General features: G+C 37.2%; 1 protein-coding gene across 1 annotated transcript; it reads right to left on the bottom strand.

The window, feature by feature from the left end:
• Positions 1-10,627: 10,627 nt before the first annotated feature.
• Positions 10,628-16,386, bottom strand: LOC139897267 (cell division control protein 48 homolog C-like). Its single transcript, XM_071879961.1, has 10 exons — positions 15,297-16,386; positions 13,589-14,205; positions 13,156-13,308; positions 12,934-13,050; positions 12,737-12,841; positions 12,515-12,580; positions 12,349-12,413; positions 12,054-12,252; positions 11,153-11,314; positions 10,628-10,915 (listed from the first exon to the last, which is right to left on the bottom strand). Exons 1-10 carry the CDS (start codon positions 16,312-16,314, stop codon positions 10,805-10,807), a joined length of 2,613 nt encoding a protein of 870 aa, XP_071736062.1. The 5' UTR covers positions 16,315-16,386; the 3' UTR covers positions 10,628-10,804.
• Between the last annotated feature and the right edge of the window lie 3,729 nt (positions 16,387-20,115).

Below are 20,115 nucleotides of genomic sequence, written 5' to 3'. Positions count from 1 at the left end.
GAGTATCAACAACATGAGCAAGGAAAGCCATGCCGCCGGTAACAACATGACGATGTGCCCGTGCAAAAGTGCATATCGGCACCGGTCTCCTCCGCCTATCACCATGAATAATCAACTCTCCCCCACTTGGGGTCTTCACACGAATAAACTTATCATGGCATGCAATATCGTCTCTATAACGATCAAGCCAATCCATACCAACGACAATATCAAAGTCGCCCAAGGTCATTGGAATAAGATTAATTTTAAAGGTTTCGGCACCAAAAACAACATCACAATTTTCACACACATCAACCACTAGCACCATCTTGCCATTCGCTATTTCGACTTCTACCGGACGACTCAACTTAGCTAATGGTCTATCAAGTTTAGGCACAAATTTAGGAGACACAAACGACAAATTTGCACCGCTATCAAAAAGAATCCTCGCCGGATTAGAATTAACCATGAAAGTACCTGAGACAACTTCGTTCGATTGTTTGGCTTCATCATTAGTCATCAAGTAGTTGCGACCCCTAGCCGTACCCGCCGCCTTCTCTAACCACTTCACATTATCATTTCGCAAATCGGGACACTCCGGCTTCTTATGCCCCTCTTTGCCGCAATTAAAACAAGTGATTTTGTTTCCGGAGGGTGGTTTCGGACACTCACGAGCCATATGACCAGGTTGCTCACAGTTGTAGCACGTATAAGAAAACCCGCCGGTAGTGCCCTTCTTCGCACTATTGACACTTTCGGCCCCCCTCTTGCTCTTGCTCTTCTTGCTTGAGGCGTTAGAGTAACTAGAACCTTCAAACTTTCTTTTGGAAAACATGAAATCACTCTTTCTTGGAACCTCCGGCTCAAAACCCCGAGCCAACTCGAACAATTCATCAAAAGACTTAGCCATACCCCGACTAATCTTCCCCTTGTACTCATCATTCAAAGTACGGTAGAAATCCTTCATGAGCTTATGATCATCACCCACATATTCCGGGCAAAAACGAGTCTTTGCCAAGAATGTAGACTTGAGGGTAACCAAATCCATGGAACCTTGTTGCAAATGGTGCAACTCGTCCTGGATTCTATCGAGATCGGATGAAGTTAGGTATTCTCTGAAAAATTCTTTCTTGAACTCCTCCCATGTCAAGCCCATACATTGTTCTTCACCATACAAGTTGATTTTATCGTCCCACCACAACTTAGCTTCTTCGCGTAACATGCTAGAACCATACCTCGTCTTCCTTTCGGGAGGACATTTCGCGGTACGGAAAGCTCCCTCAATATCGGAGATCCAACATGTACTTTTTAAAGGATCCCGCACCCCATTAAACATCGGGGGTTGAGCATCCTTGAAGTTCTTGTAGTGGAAGTCCCGCCTTCCTTCACCTCCTTCACCGTGAGGGTAGATATTCCTAGCGTCAAGGGCCTCTTCGATAGTGGCCTTCATTCGTTCATTAATTAGATCGGTTATTTGCTCATCAACCGAATCTTGGAAGACCTTTCGAACGTCCGCAAGAAAATCCGATTTTAACTTCTTAAAGATGGCCACGACCTTGGTTGAGAACTCGGCGTCCCCGCTTGTACTTCCGTTATCATGTTCGGGACCGTTTCTCGTCTTCATTCTATAAAACGAATTAGGTTAAACCACAAAACGGAAGGACAGATTACATATATACATACATATACGCCACACTACTCCATCTCGCTCAACAATCGTCGTACATTACTTGTTTGACACGATTTGCACTCGTAGTGATGGTAGCTAGTCATTACTACGCGAGCACGTCGCGTTAACTCGCTAGTACAACGTCCATCTCGCTTGATGATTGCTAAACACAACACAACAAATAGCGCATGATTAGTTCACATAAACCTATGCACTAACCATCCCTATCCGACCCAAAGTCCTACAAGTCCCGCATATACGCGCACACAAAAAGTCTAAGTCTAGGCGCCTATCTCAAGTCACCTAAATCCCTTAGACCATGCTCTGATACCACTTGTAACAACCCAAACCAACCCTCGACCAAACCACGCGAAAATACAAAATAAAAAAAAAATTCCTGTGCAGCATACCCGCGCGGCGCGCCAGGTAGGGGCGCGGCGCGCCAAAGTGGTCTGTCCGGAAAGTTTTAAAATGCGAAAAAGATCGGCTAGTTCCTGACATTTTTAGACGACACGCTTTTAACCACACATTCAAATATGTAAAACTATCACGATTCAAACATAAAAATGATGTTTTACAAGTGGGACCCACATCGGCCGTTTTACGAGTTTAATACAATTCACGAGTTTCGACCACCAAAAAGTTTAAGTTCCAAACTACACAATGAGCATGGCGTTTGGGATTAAACTACCCAACTATCGGTCAAACTCCAAGAGCTACTAAAGCCAAAAGCGTCCCCTAACATCAAGCGGGATCTCTAGTCCAAAACGATGCCCTTACCCTTGTCCAAAACCGAACCTATAAAATGGTAAACAACGAGAGGGTAAGCAAAGCTTAGTGAATGCAATAATTATACGAATACATATATAATTATACCTACTTGCATACACTTACACACCAAACCGCAAACACGCTAGCATACACATTTAGCTTACCGTCACAATAACGAGCTATAAATCACCAATACTACAAGCTAGCATAACAACCGCATATGAATATAACTCGAATAATATAATATGCTTACAACACAAATAACCATGGTTAACCAATAGTACAAGGGAACGGCGCTCGCGAAAACGCCATCTGTGTTCACAACATCCGTTAGGGCACTTAACACCTCGCACCACTAACCCCTAGGGTGGCACCTTAACACCTCGGCACATCACCCCGAGTGGCATCTTAACACCTCGATGCATCACTCATTATTTTACGGAGTGATGTCTTAACACCTCGACACTACACTCCTAGGTGGCATCTTAACACCTCGATGCTACACCCGAGTGGCATCTTAACACCTCGATGCTACATTCTTCACGTGAAACGTGGTGTCTTAACACCTCGACACTACACCTTTCACGCTACAACAAATAGATACATTATATACATACGCATATAATTATTTCACTCACCTCAAAGTCTTGTGAAAAGATACCCGAGCTTGCAAGACCTCAAAGTAACGTACCTATCATATTATACACATCATCAACGCAAACTCAAGTCGGTCAACCAAACCCTTTCACCATTCTAAGCCATTTTGACCCAATGGTGCAATTTCAACCCATTTGCACCCTTAATCCTAAATTGGGCAACACACACCAAAACCCTAATCATTCGTCAGGATGGGTTTAAAACACATTTAGGTCACAAGGCTAACTCGTTTTCATAATTGCTAGGCCACTTAGGTCATTAAAGACTCATTTGACCCATTTCAAGGTCAACACACCCATTTGGGTCATCCATACCCAATAACACCCATTTACATATTATTAAAGTGTTCTAGCATTAACTAACTAAATTTAAGACTCAAAAGTCCAATTAACACATTCAACCCTAGGTTAGTCATCAATGAGCCTTCATAACCCATATTCACCCAAAATCCCCAAAATACTAACAAGATGGGTCTTTGGTTTATCACTAGCCCAAACCCTAACCCTTAAAGCAAAGTACGAAATTGGATTTTTATAACTTACCAACACAATCACCACGTAGCTATCGACTAGATGAACGACTTTAAAACTTGCATCAAGACCCGATTCAACCTCTTTCACCCTTTAATGGAGCTCTCTCTCTCTCAAGGATTGCACTCTCTCACTAAAATTCAATTGGAGGAGATAAGGTTGTTGTGGGAGTAGTAAATGAGCTCCCTAAAACTGATCTGGGGTATTAGATTCGGCCCCAAAGTGAAATTACACAATTGCCCTCAAAATATCTATTTTAAAAGAAGAGGAGAATCTGTCGCAGACAGATGGCGCGACGCGCCACCTAGCCGCGCGGCGCGCGACCTCCCAGTTCAGCATCTTTTGTCTTTTTAATTATGTGCAACAAAAACCCCAAACTTGAGTAACTTTTATACACATATGTACAATACAAATATTCGGGTCTTACAAAAGTCTGAAGGTCAGTTCGATGGTTCTCTTGGTTCTCTACCATCTTTGGTTCTCTGTGGATCCTCACCCTATATATATATATATATATATATATATATATATATATATATATATATATATATATATATATATATATATATATATATATATATATATATAGAGAGAGAGAGAGAGTTAATTATAGCATTGGTCCCTGTGGTTTACTCCAAATTATGCCGATAGTCCTTTTCTTTTTAAAATTATACTGGTAATCCCTGTGGTTTGATAAATGTATAGCATTAGTCCTAAACCTAACCCCATGTAATTAGTTAACGTGATAAAATAATTGGCGTTAAGTTTAGGATCTACGTCATCCATTTATCAAATCACCAGGACTACCGATATAATTTTAAAAAGAAAATGACTACTTTTCTCCTCTTTTCTCATCATCATCTTAAAATTATAAATATCCTCTTTTCTCACCATCATCTTCATCATCTCAAAATTATAAATCTTAATTTTATAAATTTCATCTTCATGATGCCAATTTGAATAACCCTAACTAAAATAGTGTTAAGTTTAGGACGGTAGAGACTCACATTTTCTATAGTATGTGAACAATTAATGCTATAGATCTTAATTAACCTGTGTGATATTCTCAAGGTTAAATCGGGAGAGGGATCTCGTAATGATTAATTATATAGAAGAGTTATGATTGTACTTCTTTGAAAATAGGGTTAAAGCCATAAATAGGCCATATACTTTCATTTTTGTCCCAATGTAGGCTATATACCCCGAAATATACCAATGTAGGCTATATACTTTCATAAAGTGTACTAATATGAACGAACAAAACTTATTAACCGGATAAACAACTAAACGATGATGTGGCATCATACGTGGAGAATGATGTTGGTGATACATCGGAACAAAACTAAAAGTATATAGCCTACATCGAAACAAAACTGAAAGTATATAGCCTACATCGGAACAAAACTGAAAGTATATGACCTATTTGTAGCCATATAAAATGCAAAAAAAATGTTAAATAATTAACTTGACAGGTTTAGCAGGTAACCTGTAAAATTTGTGTACATCAATACAAGTTTTAAGAGTATATAACCTACATTGGTATTTTTTGGGGTATATAGCCTACATTGGGACAAAAATGAAAGTATATGGCCTATTTATGGCTTTAACCCTTGAAAATAATATTACAGCAACAACTCAGACTAATATTGCAAGTATAATTTTCTTACAATCTATGAAGATACATTAGTTCGTAAGGTTGTAAATGAAATAATTTTCTTTCCATTGGCGAGAATTTCTTTGCATTATTTTTGATGAAGATGAGAAGGTTTATAAAATTAGAGTTATTGTAATTGGAATGATGAAGATAAAGGATTATAAAGTTAGGGTTTATAATTTTGAGATGGAAGTTGAAGATGAAGAGAATGTGAGAAAAGAGAAGAAAATTATCATGTTAGTCAACGTGGTTACATAAATGCACGACGCTGGTCCTAAACTTAATGCCAGTTAATTTTTCCCGTTAACTAATTACATAACTTAAGGTTTGGACCATCACCATACATTTATTAAACCACAGGGACTACCGGTATAATTTTAAAAAGAAAAGGACTACCGGTATAATTTTGAGTAAATCACAGGGACAGCCTTTCAAATCTGCTAAAGTGTAATGATGTTGCATGGGTTTTATGTGGGGATTTTAACGAAGTCCGGCGATGTGATGAGAGAAAGAACAACATTTTATTGGAACGTAGAGCTTCATTGTTTAACGATTTCATCAAAAACAACGGTCTAATTGAAATCCCTCTAGTAGGGAGAAAGTTTACTCGCATAATTGATGACGAGGTGAAATTTAGTAAACTAGATCGTTTTCTTGTATCTGATAAGTTTGCTCTTATGTGGAATGATCTATTAGTCATCTCTTTAGATAGAAAACTTACCGATCACTCCCCCCATCCTACTCAAAAATGGATGTGATGATTTTGGTCTGAAACCCACGAGGGTCTTTAATGTTTGGTTAGAAGAAGAAGGTGCCGAATCTATTATTGTTGAAGCTTGGAATTCTAATGTAAATGCTCAAAATCCCGACACTATCTTCAGGTTGAAACTTAAAAATGTGAAGGACTGTCTGAAGCGTTGGAGCAAAGAAAAATTTGGATCAATTGATACCGAAATTTTGGAACTAATGGATGAAAGTAGAAATTGGGAACTAGAAGCTGAAAATAGGGCACTCACTGATGCGGAACGTAACGAATGGATGTCGATCAGAAACAAATGGCTTGCAAAGGAAAGAGACAAACGAACCATGCTTAAACAAAAGGCTCGGGTTAAGTGGAGTATTGAAGGAGATGAAAACTCTAAATTTTTTCATTCGGTTATAAAGCGTAGGAATCTTAAGAACAACATCCATGGGTTATACATACATGGGAATTGGCAGGAAGACCCAAATGCGATCAAAGAAGAAGTCTTCAATTACTTCAAAAACCATTTTGAAGATCGTGTAACTTCTGATTTCAGTATGTTAGGTTTTGAAACCAAAAAAATATCAAATGAGGATGCATCAGGACTTGAAAAGCCATTCAAAGAAGCTGAGGTGTGGGATGCTATCAAATATTGTGGGCCTTCAAAAGCTCCCGGTCCGGACGGTTTCAACTTCAAGTTCTTTCGGATGTTTTGGTGGTTGATTAATGACGAGTTAATGTCTGCTTTAGGTTGGTTCTGGGACCGTTGTGAAATCTCTTCGGGATGCAACGCTTCTTTTATTACTCTCATTCCGAAAAAGAAAGACCCGATGAGTCTTCGTGACTATTGTCCGATAAGTCTTATAAACAGCTACTACAAAATCCTTTCAAAATTTTTAGCTTGCAGGCTTCAGAAGGTGATCTCTAAGCTTATCGGGAGCGAGCAAAGCGCGTTTTTAAAAGACAGATACATCCTTGACAGCATACTAATTGCTAATGAGCTAGTTGATGACGCGAAGAGGAAAAAATCAAAATGCTTCATATTTAAAGCGGATTTTGAAAAGGCGTTTGATAGTGTAAAATGGAAGTTTTTGTTTGAAATCATGGCTAACATGGGTTTCGGGCTAAAATGGATCAGATGGATTGAGGCGTGTTTTAAATCGGTTTCGATCTCAGTTTTAGTCAACGGATCCCCTACAAAAGAATTTAAGATTGAGCGGGGCATTTGGCAGGGCGATCCTTTGTCTCCGTATTTGTTCATAATCGCAAGTGAAGGGTTAAATATTCTGACCAACATTGCTGTAAGGGACGGGCTGATTAGGGGTGTAGATATCGGTTATAACAATGTCATTGTCTCTCATTTACAGTTTGTAGACGATATGATCTTTTTTGGTAAATAGAGTAAGAGAAATATCCTTAACGTTCAGAAGACTCTCTTATGTTTTGAAAAAGTGTCAGGATTAAAAGTTAACATGAGTAAGAGCAATCTTGTAGGTGTCGGGGTTCCTCAAACTGAGGTTGAGGCTATGGCCACACGCATTGATTATTCAGCTGGCAGTTTACCTTTCAATTATTTAGGGATGTTGATTGGTCAGTACATGAACAAACCAAACGTTTGGAGAATTATCATTGATAAAGTCACAAAAAGGTTATCGGATTGGAAAGCGCGAACTATGTCATACGGGGGACGGTTGACACTGATTAAATCGGTTCTTAGTAGTCTTCCACTATACTTCTTTTAGTTGTTTCGGGCCCCCTCCGGTGTCATCAACCTTCTTGAGAAGATGCGTCGTAAGTTTTTTTTGGGCGGGTCAAGCGGGGATTCTAAATTATCTTGGGTGAAATGGGATACTGTTTTGTTGCCATATGGGGAGGGTGGGTTAAACATAGGGTCTCTTAAATCCAAAAACTTGGCTTTGGTCGGGAAATGGTGGTGGCGCTTTCGTAATGAAAGTGACTCCCTGTGGGTCAATATTATTCAGAGTATCTATGGGCGGGACGGGGGGTTGGGACATGATTTTGGTTCTCAAAGGTCATGTTCTGTTTGGGGAAACATTATTAAAATTAGAAACGGGTTGCTTAACATCGGGATAGATTTTAACTCGTGTTTTGAAAGAAAGATTGGTGATGGTCAAGATATTCTTTTTTGGAAAGATTTATGGGTTGATGATGTGCAGCTCAAAGACAGGTTCCCTCGGCTTTTTAGACTTGATATAAATCAGGAAGCAACTGTTCGTGATAGAGTTCAACAAAACGAGCTTGTTCTGGTCTTTTTTTGGCAATGGTCCAGAGAACTTTCGGGTAGATTAATAGGAGAACTTGCAAACCTTACAACTTTAATTGAGGATGTTGCTGGTATCGGTCGAGGTAAAGCTTCATGGGTCTGTAATCTCGACAATAGTGGAATCCACAAAACAAAATCCACGGCTCTAAAATTGGACGAATTGCTACTTGCTGGTAACAGTCTCAATATTGCCACATTGCGTAACAAACTAATATCACAAAAGGTCAGTATTTTTATTTGGCGTACTCGGCTTAAACGAATCCCGGTGAGAGTTGAACTCGACAAATGTGGTGTGGACCTCGACTCGGTGTTATGTCCCTTATGTTCTGATGTTCCAGAATATGTGGAACATATTATGTTTTCTTGTGCAAAGTCTAAAGAAATATGGAATGGGATTGCTAGATGGTGGAGTTGTAACTTTCCACTGAATCTGGATTTTGATTCTTTTTTCACTGGCGATTTTATCTCGGGTTTTTCGGATACCCAAAAGGAATTATGGAAATCGGTATTTGGGTCTCAAGCTATTTTATCTGGAAGTACGGGAATCAAAAGGTCTTCGCTAACGATTCGTGGGGCGTCTCAAAGATAATAAATGAAATTCAAGTTAAATCTTACGAGTGGATTAATAACCGTTCGAAGAAAATCAATCTCAGCTGGCACAAATGGCTTTTGAATCCGCAATCTTCGATAGTGCAGAGTAACATGTGTTTTGATCCTTGAAAATTTGAGTCGTTTTTTCATTACTGAGCTTGTTTCTTCCTCGAGCATATTGTTTCATGTATAAGCTTTTTTAGTGTAGCATACTTGTATATTATCGTGGGCTTACTTTCTCTATATTGGTGCTTGTAAGCCTGTTTACAGCCCAATTCAGCTATGTACATATTATCTATATCAATATATTCTTCGCTTTTCAATATATATATATATATATATATATATATATATATATATATATATATATATATATATATATATATATATATATACACACACACACATTGTCTTTGATAGCTATTGAGAATGGTATATTGGAGATTATTGACTATAAAGAGTTGATCAACAAATAACAACTTTGCTTCTAAATGATAGGAGGATAATTTGATTTAAAAATATTTAATTATAATTAGAGGACAAGACACTTTACTACGCCATTTTTGAGAACGTCTTTTTATGAATAATTTTTAGTATTATCTTTTTATATGTATTAGAAATAGAAATATAACGTATATAAGGGCTCATTTATATTTTCGCACATCTTCTAAATTTATGAGATGACCCTGTTGTTGGTCATACAATATGATCGATCAAGGGAGATGAATTATATATCTTAATTGCCATCACTACTATACCGAGCAAATCATGGGCGTTCACATATCGGTCAAAGGGAACTTCATGCGGTCGATAGCCTTCAGCAAGAATGCTTTATTTCCTCAAAATCACGTAAGAAATATAAAACGTACAACTCTTACAATTAAAGGCATGTCAGTTCTTGTTGGTATCTATAGTATACTCTCTTGGCAGTGTGAATTAACTCAATCTGATATTTACCATTTTTATGCCGTTCCCAAAAAAAATTATGATATTTACCATTTTGTATGCATGAATACCTCATGTTCTTAATTGTATAAATAAAGCTCAAAAAATTCATGGGTTTAGAAATCCCAACAACGTTAAGCATGTGAAATGCCAATTGCAAAAGAAGGCTGAGAAAAGAAAGAGAGACAAAGACTTGTCAACATTCGAGCCCAATTTCATAGCGCAAGAGGAATCAGAGCAACCACCAGAAAGTAAATCTTATTATTATTATAGGACAGCTTATAAAATCTTGGTATGAAAATTGCGTATATTGCCAATGTCCACTTCCATGAGTCCTTCCCGTCATTGCTAAATCAGTGTTCCATAATCTCACTCGATAGTGTTTGAAGTTCCTCAATCAGTCTTCCATTTTATAATTCTGATCCCAGTTATAGCTGAACCCATTATCTGATTTTGTGATTCTGTCACTCATGGGGTAATTTGCTCAAGAACAAAGCAAATTGTTTGGACTAGAAAAAAGAAAAAAGTTTTTTTTTTACTTACTGATCCTTTGCTTCAATTTCTTACTCCTGAGTCCTAAGGCTCAGGAACACAACACATTTTGATAAAAACTGAATAGAAATATTGTCTTAGCGTTTAACAGACCTTAATACAAAACTTGAGTTATTGAAATTAATCCTCCAAGTTCTACTCACATTTTTATGTCCTCACAACTCATATACAAACCTTGGTTTAAAACTTGAGCTATTAGAATATAATTCTCAAGTGAAGTCCAACATAACATAACAATGACAAAACTGTAAAATTTCCGATTGACGAAAAGAGACTTCTCTCATATTCATGTCCATAGCGAGTCTACTCACAAAATGTAACGTCATCAATTGATAAGTTATTATCTCAATCTTAAAATACTAAGATTACCGATAATTGCAAGAATATTAACAGATAAAAAAAGCTACATCTCTCGTAACAAAACTGGAAACTACTCTGTTGTGGCCATGGTATGTAATGTCGGTTGTAAAATTGATAAACAGCCCTCATTTTGAGATGGGTTAAACTTCTTCTCATGCAGTTGCTGGTAATACTTTCTTTGCTGCAACAAAACAGACGACAAATGTATATTAGCGTTGCCAATGTGAGTATGTTGTGGACAGTGAAACTGATACATATATATGAATAGTAACACGTGGCAATCTTGACTCAATTGGGTCAATAAGGGTTCAACTTTTCCCCAATGGGTCTAACGGGTAAAACTTGGATAGATCAAAATGATGAATTGTCTAACATGTCAAAAGTCATGAAATGTTATTAAAAGATTAAAAGCTTGTACCTTTTCTGACACGGAAGGCTTAATTTGTTGCGATGCTTGTTTAAAATGTACAGTTTTAATGCCGCCACAAGAAACACTCTCAGATGTCCCTTCATTAGCAGCAGTTGCCGCTTCAATTCTGCTAAAGTTCTCTTCAACGGCAATCATGCCAGCTTCATTAATCTGAAATTTTGAAAAAAGTTCAATCACAATTCTCAGGATTTTGAGTATTTGTATGCATTTACTGACATCGATGGTGAGATTTTTTTTGCCCATTTTTGTGAAAAGATTACATGGGTAATGTTTTATTTATAATGGGTTTAACATGTAAAAAAGAAGTATTAGCATAAACAAAGGATTAACATAGAAAAAAAAGATTGTATGGGTAGAAAGTTGCATTTATAATATTAAAACGTGACACTTCTATATTCTTTTAATTAAAAAATACAGGTTACTATTTCAATAATAAAAAAATAAAAATAAAAAACTAAAGAAATTGGAAAATGGGTCAACCCAACTCGACCCATAATTAAATAATGATAAAATAAAACTAATACTTAGTTTGACTCATATACCGATCCCACCATTTTTGGCACCTTTAGGTTAACTGGAAGAGGGTGAAGTAGGCTTTCCGGTTAGTAAATTCTGTTTCATATGTGTTTGATATATCCACCATCAATTTTTACAAATCCTCCATATGATTGTGCATTAACAGTTTGTATAGTACAACAAGTTATTGCATATTCATTGTGGATACATAAAAAACAATGGTGGATATATCACCGCCCTGTCTCTTATATGCACGACGTCTAACAAGTCTTAGTATAAAGAAAAACAATAAATCTGCACTTGCTGCATTATTTAATCTTTGACTCTTGAATTTATAAATTTGTATCAATTTCATCAGAAGAAAAACACGTACCAGTGAAGAAAGATCAGCTCCACTAAAACCGTCACAATAATCCCTTCCAATAGCAATCAAGTCCACGTCAGCATCTAGCGGCTTCGATTTAGCGAGAGCTTTTAAGATCAAACCACGCTCATCTGGATTTGGCAGAGGAACATATAGCATTTTCCCAAATCTTCCAGGCCGTAATAATGCATCATCCATCACCTCTGGCCTATAATAATAATGCCATCAAAATCAACATATATATTCAACACTTGTTATGACTATGAAATTTTTAAAAAAAAAAGAAAAAAAAAATGTGTAACACCTGTTAGTGGCACCAATTACGTAAACACCCTTGCGATGATCAGCACCATCTAGCTCTATCAATAGCTGCAAAAATTAAACTTTTTATTATACACTAAGTTTTGCAAAAGTTAAAATTTTAATGAGCAATGAGCAAGTTTAAAAATACGATTTCGTGATTTGCTTACCTGGTTTAGAAGTCGCTCGACAACCCATCCCCCTTCGGTTCCACGCTTTGTTGTCAGAGCATCTACCTAATATTCCGAACAAGTTTAACCATAAGTTTATTATATCACAACTAATTCAATCTTCAACTTTAATTTTACCATATACTAAGCATTTTCTTTATATAAGTTGCTTTAATTTATTTGAATTATAATTTTCACATTCGATAGTTGAGAGTAGATAACCTCATCAAAAAAGAGTATGCATGGAGCACATGTTCTTGCACGACTAAATATTGTTCGCACTGCCAATTCACTCTCACCGACATATTTGTTTATAATCTCGGGGCCCTTCAAAGTAAAAAAATAACTTACCATATTTAGTTATTGTAGAAAATATATCAAATAGATGAAATATTGAATAGAGTAAATCGGGGGCGGACCTTAATGTATATGAAATTTGCTCCTGCTTCATTAGCAACGGCTTTAGCAATTAATGTCTTTCCACAACCAGGAGGTCCATAAAGCAAAAACCCCGTCTCTAGATCCACTCCATATTTCTAAATAGGTATGGAATATGAAAAAAGGTCAACATTTTTCAACAACGCTTATCTAGTAATTGTATGGCAACCAAAAAGTCAATTATATTAGAGTCAACGATTTACCTCATACAAATCGGGATATTTGATTCGTCTAACGATGTAACGGTCAAATATTTGACTTAACGAGCAAAGACCGCCTACATCTTCCCATTTGACATCTGGAATGCTAGAGAATCCTTCTCTTCTTAATGAGGGTTGAACCATTTTGGCTGCAACCTGCAGATAATTAGATACAAGTTAAACATCATTAAAAACAACAGGCTGACAACTATACAAATTTAATAAAGATTAAACAAAAAACGACATGTAAAGGGTAAAAAGATAGAAGGTTTTCACTGTTTGGGCTATCGGGAGGGCGAGTAATCCGACCTCATACTCTGATGAACGCAGCCCAGCAGGATTAATCTCTGGCTGTTTCCAACCCTTCCCTGGCCACCACTAAATATTCGTCCCAGAGGCTATCTAGTGATGGTTTACAAAAAACGACTTGTATTACCTCAAAATCACACATCGTGATGCTAAGTTTTTCCATTTCTTCTGGGGTCCACGCCTTTCTCCACCAATCTTCAATTTGTTCTACGTCTGAATTTTCATTAAAAAGTTCTGATTTTCTCCCATCAATAATTCTCTTCATGGCTAGATTACCAGCTTTATTCACCAACGCTGCTAAATCAGCTCCAACGAATCCAGGAGTTGACCTAGCTAGTTTGACCAGGTCAAATTCACCTTCAAGTTTTAAACTTCGTGTAAGCACATCAAGAATCTTCATTCTAGCCTTTTCATCGGGAATACCTAAAGCAATCTCTCGGTCAAATCGTCCCGGTCTTCTTAATGCCGGGTCAACAGCGTCGGGTCTATTAGTTGCCCCGATAACCAAGACATATCCTGGTTTACCATCAGTTGTTTCTACATTATTTGAATTATCGTCTGCTTTAGCTACCCTATGAGATTCATCCATACATGTCATCAATTGTGTCACAATGCGCCTTTCCATTTCCCTTTGAAGATTCTCTCGTTTTGAAGCAATTGCATCGATCTCATCGATGAAAACTATAGACGGTGCAGTCCTGTAAGCTTTTGAAAACAGCTCTCGTATATTCTCTTCGGATGCACCTAATAATTTTACAATATAAATATATAATATACTATGATGTAAACTTCGACGTGACTATAAACTCGAAATGAGAGAAGACATGAAAAGTTATTTCAGACCATATTTAACTTAGAACATGCATCAATAAAACATAAAATAGAACTTGCGGGCATAGCCCAACGGTTCTCCCCATGTACTTTGTGTCATGGGATAGGGAGAGGTCATGGGTTCGATCCTGAGGTCATGGGTTCGATCCTTAGGGATGACATGATTTTCTTTAAAAAAATTGAACACCAATAATGGTGGTATATATTGACCCTATAGGGAGGTTTTACCGGATTCGTTCACGGACCTCTAATCAGGAACACTGCCCGAATGGATGTGTTCCCGGGTACCGTTGATCGGGTTGGGTTCCCGGCCTAACGTGTGTGCTACGTGCAAATGATGAGGGTCGTTGAAAGAAATGATCTACTGATGCCAAAAAATCGTCGTTCAAAAAAAAAATAAAACATAAAATATATATATATATTTTTTTTTTGGAAGGCAAGCCCCCCAAAGTGTAGGCAGTGAGGATTGAACCTTGATCTCCTTTGGAAAAAACATTGGAAAAAACATAAAATATGTAAATTACTAATCAGTGTAATGCGCTGACAAAGGTAAGTTTGTCGTGACATGTATGTATTAAAGACAACGTTGAACTCACAACTCAAGCAGTAGACACTTTTTGGGGAGTAATTGGCTACTCGGGAGTATTCGGGAAGTACTCTGGTCAGATGTTGACCATGTTTGACTTCTACCGCTTTTCACCTACTTTTGACGAATTTTTCAAGTAATCACGAGTTTTGACTGAGTTTGAACAATTAATCCCAACTTTTGACCGAGCAATTGAACCCATTTGTATTATTATTATTATTATTATTAAACTCATGTCATTAGCTAAAACGTTTGCAAATGTAATAGTTGTAAATGTAAAGAGGTAACAGTTCTTTAACATACTAACACAATTTTATAACCTACAAACTTATCACAACATACACAAACAAATTCAAAACATCATTTAGTAAGCTGAGGCAACACTTGCACAGTTCACAATATCAACTTTAAACCATACCTGAAATACCAGAGACCAACTCAGTAGCAGAAATCTTATAAAACGGAACACCGGTCTCATTAGCAATCGCGTGAGCCAGTTTCGTCTTCCCACACCCGGGTGGCCCGTGCAACAAAATCCCAGCCATCGGTTTAACGCCCAAACATCGAGGTACCTCGGGATGATACAACGGAACAATCACTTCAATTTTCAACAAATCCAACACACCATCCATTCCACCCAAATCCTTAAACATTGGCCCATCTTTTTTCACATTACCATCATCACCACTTTCATCATTCAACTTTTGTTCCTTCATTTTCGAAATCGTCTTTACACCTCTATCTTCCTTCAATACATCAACTTTTTTCATTTCCTTATTATTATTATCATTAGTAACCACTTCCAACTCCACATTTTTAGGTTTCTCATTATCAATTTTTGACTCAGGTTTTACAGTACTGTACTTAGTTCTCAGCATTGACTTTGTTAAGTCAAACTCAGGTTCAAATTGCAAACTATAAATCTCATCATCATCATCAGAGGTCGAAACCGCACTAATATCTTCATCATCATCATCATCAACATCTCCACTTAATTCCGATTCCGATTGTTTCTCGATTCGTCTACGTGTCACATGTTCCATTTCCATCATCTGTAATCGTTGCTCACTACTATCAATTTTCTTCGATTTTTTGACCGGATTTCGTAATTGCACTGACGTCATATCATCATTATCATCGTCATCATCATCATTATCATTATTATCAATTTTTGATTTACGCTTTCCGTTGGTTTTAATTGAAGAGTCTAGGGTTTGTTCGACCATTTTAGTGAAATGAATTTTATTATGGCGATGGTAGTCAGGGTATCTAGCACGAAGGCGGTTAACGAGCTGGTCAAGGGACAGAGATGAGTTACCGTAGGTTTCTTGTATACGTTGGCGTAACACTTCGAATAACGATGATTTCACCGGCGTCTTACGGGATTTCACCGGGGTCCTACAAAATTTCACCGGCGTCCTACCGGATTTCCCCATTGGTACGGCGGCTGCAGAGTGATTTATGTAAATTTATAATTTTTGCAAGGGTTTTTGAGGTTTTGAAATTAGGTTTCTTGTGCAACAAGAATAAAATGAGTGGTTTATTTGGAGGTGAGAAAGCCCTACTAACCCCAAAAGTCCACCATCACTTTTAATTCTACCACCTAAAATGTCTAAACTGCCCTTAATAATACACTTGCACAAACTTTTTAAAACATTATAATATAATTTAGTGAGGGATATTATAGGAAAGAACCATCAAATGATGGTGGAAGAAGTAAAAGTGCTGTTGGATTTATCATCTCCCCAAAAGTGGGAAGTTATTTTTTTTTTAGTGAAATACAAATTCTCAATATTTTTTTTTTTGAATGGAAAGATTGTCTCAAAATAATTGTCCTCTTAGATTTTTTAAAGTCAATTTATTATTAAGTTTTAACTTTAAATATTTGTTGATTTTTGCTATAGAATATTTGATGAAGTTTATATGTATAAATTGATTGATTTTCGAATGTGTTTTCATTTGGTATAACTTTCATTCGATATTATATAACACAAAGAAAGATATTTAAAGTCAAAGTTGAAGAAAAAAGACTCGAACACTCAAAACAGGACAATTATTTTGGAACGGAGGGAGTAATAATAATTCTCGAGTTCTTATTTTAATTGGAAAGGAAATGATAGTAGATAATTAGGAAGAATAGTACATTAACTTTTTGTTAATAACACTCTTCAACTAAATTTGGGAGGATTGAAAAGGATAGTATATTACTCTCTTCCCCTTTGTTCCCCATTCTGTTCAGCTCAAAACAAAACTCGAGAACACAACGTAAGTAAGTAGAGAAAGTCATCTCATTATATTCGACGGATAAATAGATTTCTTCCGAGTGAACCTCCGACAATAAGTAGATAATTTTAAAAGGAAAATATAGTAAAATATAATTAAAAATAAAATTAAGAAGCAGTTAAAATGGTAGAATCAAATTTCAATGGGTTTTAAATTCTGCCTGACCCAATTTACAAATAACATCTTCAATATCTACTTAGCCCAATTTAAACAATAATATTTTAATATTAATATTAAATATTAAATATTAAATATTACTATAATATTAAATATTTACTTAGGGATGGCTCCCGCGGGTAATGGGCGCGGATCTTATATATCCGCGACCCGCCCATCGGGTTGTTTTTTTTCTCGTTGAGACCCATTACCCGCTCGCGGGTAAAAATATTTCGCCCATGTCCGTGACCCGCGGATACCCGTGACTCGCGGGTAACCCGCGGGTAATAAAAATATACAACTTAGTAAAAAAAATATATTAAAAAGTCAAAAATTTTATTAATTATAAACCATATATATACAAACTACATGTAAAATGACTTAAATGCGTAGTAGCGTGAACCACGAGCCGGTAGCGTCATAGCATTACATATGGTGTGAACCACGAGCCGGTAATACCATAGCGTTTATGATTAACCATACTATGTTGTTGGATATTGTATAGCATGTTATATATATATATATATATATATATATATATATATATATATATATATATATATATATATATATATATATATATATATATATATATATATATATATATATATTGTGTTGAGTATATGCTAATGTGGGGTTGTGATTGTGTACGAGTTGTTAGCATTATGAGTATGACGGCATGCTATCTGAGTTATATGTTCGTATGAGGTATTTGGTGGGTGCGATTGCAAATAGATGGGTTATATATGTGTATGTATAATTGTTGCACTCACTAAACTTTCCTTACCCTCTCGTTGTTTACCTTTTTATAGGCTCTGGCGTGGACAAGGGTAAGGGCGTTCGTTTGGATTAGAGATCCCGCTTTGTTTGATAGGGGACGCTTTTGGATGTGTTAGCTTCTGGAGTTTGACCGAGATTTGGGTAGTTTAACCCTCAAACACCATGCTCATAGTGTCGTTTGGAATTTAAACTAATGTGGTCGAAACTCATGTTTTGTATGAAACTCGTAATTCGGGTCGATGTGGGTCCCGTTTCGTAAAACTTATTTTATTATTGAATCGTGTGAGTTTTTCATATTATATCATGTTGTGAAAAGCGTTTTGTCTAAATATGTCGGGAAGTGGGTGATCTTTGTTTGAAAAACTGCAAAATCGAACAGAAGCTGTTGAGGCTTGTGCGCGCCGCTCACAAGGTGTGTTGCGTGCCGCGCACCCTTTTATATAAAAAAAAAATTTATTTACTATTTCGGTTGGATACTGGGTTGGGTTGTTACAAGTGGTATCAGAGCATGGTCTAAGGGATTTAGGTGACTTGAGATAGGTGCCTAGACTTAGACTTTATTGTGAAAGCGCTTTATGCGGGACTTGTAGGAGACGGGTCGGACCGGGGATTTGTTAGTGCCTAGGTTTAGGTGAACTAACTATGCGCTAATTGTTTTGTGTTGTGTTTTGCAATCATCAAGCGAGATAGACGTTGTACTAGCGAGTTAATGCGACGTGCTCACGTAACAATGATTAGCTACCATCGTTACGGGTTCAAATCGTGTCAAACAAGCGATGTACGACGATTGTTAAGCAAGATGGGGCGGTGAGGTGTATATGGATTTTATGTTGTGTCCTTTCATTTCATTGTTTAACCTATTTCTGTTTTATAGTATGAAGACGAGAAACGGACACGAAAACAATGACGGAGGTACGAGCGAGGACGCCGAGTTTACGGCCAAAGTTGAGGCCATCTTTAAGAAGCAAAAAGCGGAATTTCTTGAGGACGTCCAAAAAGTTTTCCAAGATTCGGTTGATGAGCAAGTAACCGATTTAATAAATGAACGAATGAGTGCCGCAATCGAAGAGGCACTCGATGCTAGAAACATCCATCCTCGTGGCGAAGGAGGTGAGGGTAATGGGGGACATGGAAGGCGGGACTTCCATTACAAAAACTTTAAGGATGCTCAACCCCTATGTTTAATGGGGTAAGAGATCCGTTGAAGAGTACATGTTGGATCTCCGACATCGAGGGGCCTTCCGTACCGCGGAGTGTCCTCCCGAGAAGAAGGCGAGGTACGGTTCTAGCATGTTGCGAGAAGAGGCGAAGTTGTTGTGGGACGATAAAATCCAATTATATGAGGAAGAGCAATGCATGAGTTTGACGTGGGAAGAATTTAAAAAGGAATTTTTCAAAGAATACCGAACTCCTTCCGACCTTGATAGAATCCGGGATGAGTTGCACAATTTGCGACAAGGTTCAATGGACTTGGTTACTCTCAAGTCTACCTTCTTGGCAAAGACTCGTTTTTGTCCGGAGTATGTTGGTGATGATCACAAATTGATGCAAGATTTCTACCGTACTATGAACGATGAGTTGAATGGTAAGATTAGTCGGGGAATGTCTAAGTCTTTTGACGAGTTATTTGAAATGGCTCGGGGTTCCTAGCCGGAGGTTCCAAAGAGAAGCGATTTCTCTTTTTCTAAGAGAAAGTTTGAAGGTTCGAGTCATTCGAACTTTTCCAACAAGAAGAACAGGATGTAGCGACCCGACAAAATCGTCATTGACGGCGCCGTGTACTAAGGTCACGTTACGTGGTCATAAGTCTTTAAAACAACGTTTGACCAAAATATGTCGCATTCATTTCAAATGTAAAGATGTTTCAAGTTTACAAAGTAGTTCAATGACTAGTACGTTACAACGTTTCAAAGCACAAATGAAACCTATGCGATACAATTTAAAGTAAAATCAAAAGACGCTCCATGTATGCATGTATACTCAACATCCAAGCAAGTATCAAAAATAGTGAGCGGAAG

Source organism: Rutidosis leptorrhynchoides, chromosome 3, assembly GCF_046630445.1.
Source record: "Rutidosis leptorrhynchoides isolate AG116_Rl617_1_P2 chromosome 3, CSIRO_AGI_Rlap_v1, whole genome shotgun sequence".
Lineage (NCBI taxonomy): Eukaryota > Viridiplantae > Streptophyta > Magnoliopsida > Asterales > Asteraceae > Rutidosis > Rutidosis leptorrhynchoides.
Note: the sequence above shows the minus strand (reverse complement) of the source record. Positions and strands in the feature narration are given on the sequence as shown.

What these genes read in the sequence shown, in the direction of transcription:
- LOC139897267 (XM_071879961.1), bottom strand. Translation starts at nt 16,314, where the DNA reads ATGGGGAAATCCGGTAGGACGCCGGTGAAATTTTGTAGGACCCCGGTG. An exon ending in GTTGGTCTCTGGTATTTCAG is followed by an intron (nt 14,206 to 15,296) that starts GTATGGTTTAAA and finishes TAAAATTATTAG; the next exon opens with GTGCATCCGAAGAGAATATA. An exon ending in AGCCTTCCGTGTCAGAAAAG is followed by an intron (nt 10,916 to 11,152) that starts GTACAAGCTTTT and finishes GTTTTGTTGCAG; the next exon opens with CAAAGAAAGTATTACCAGCA.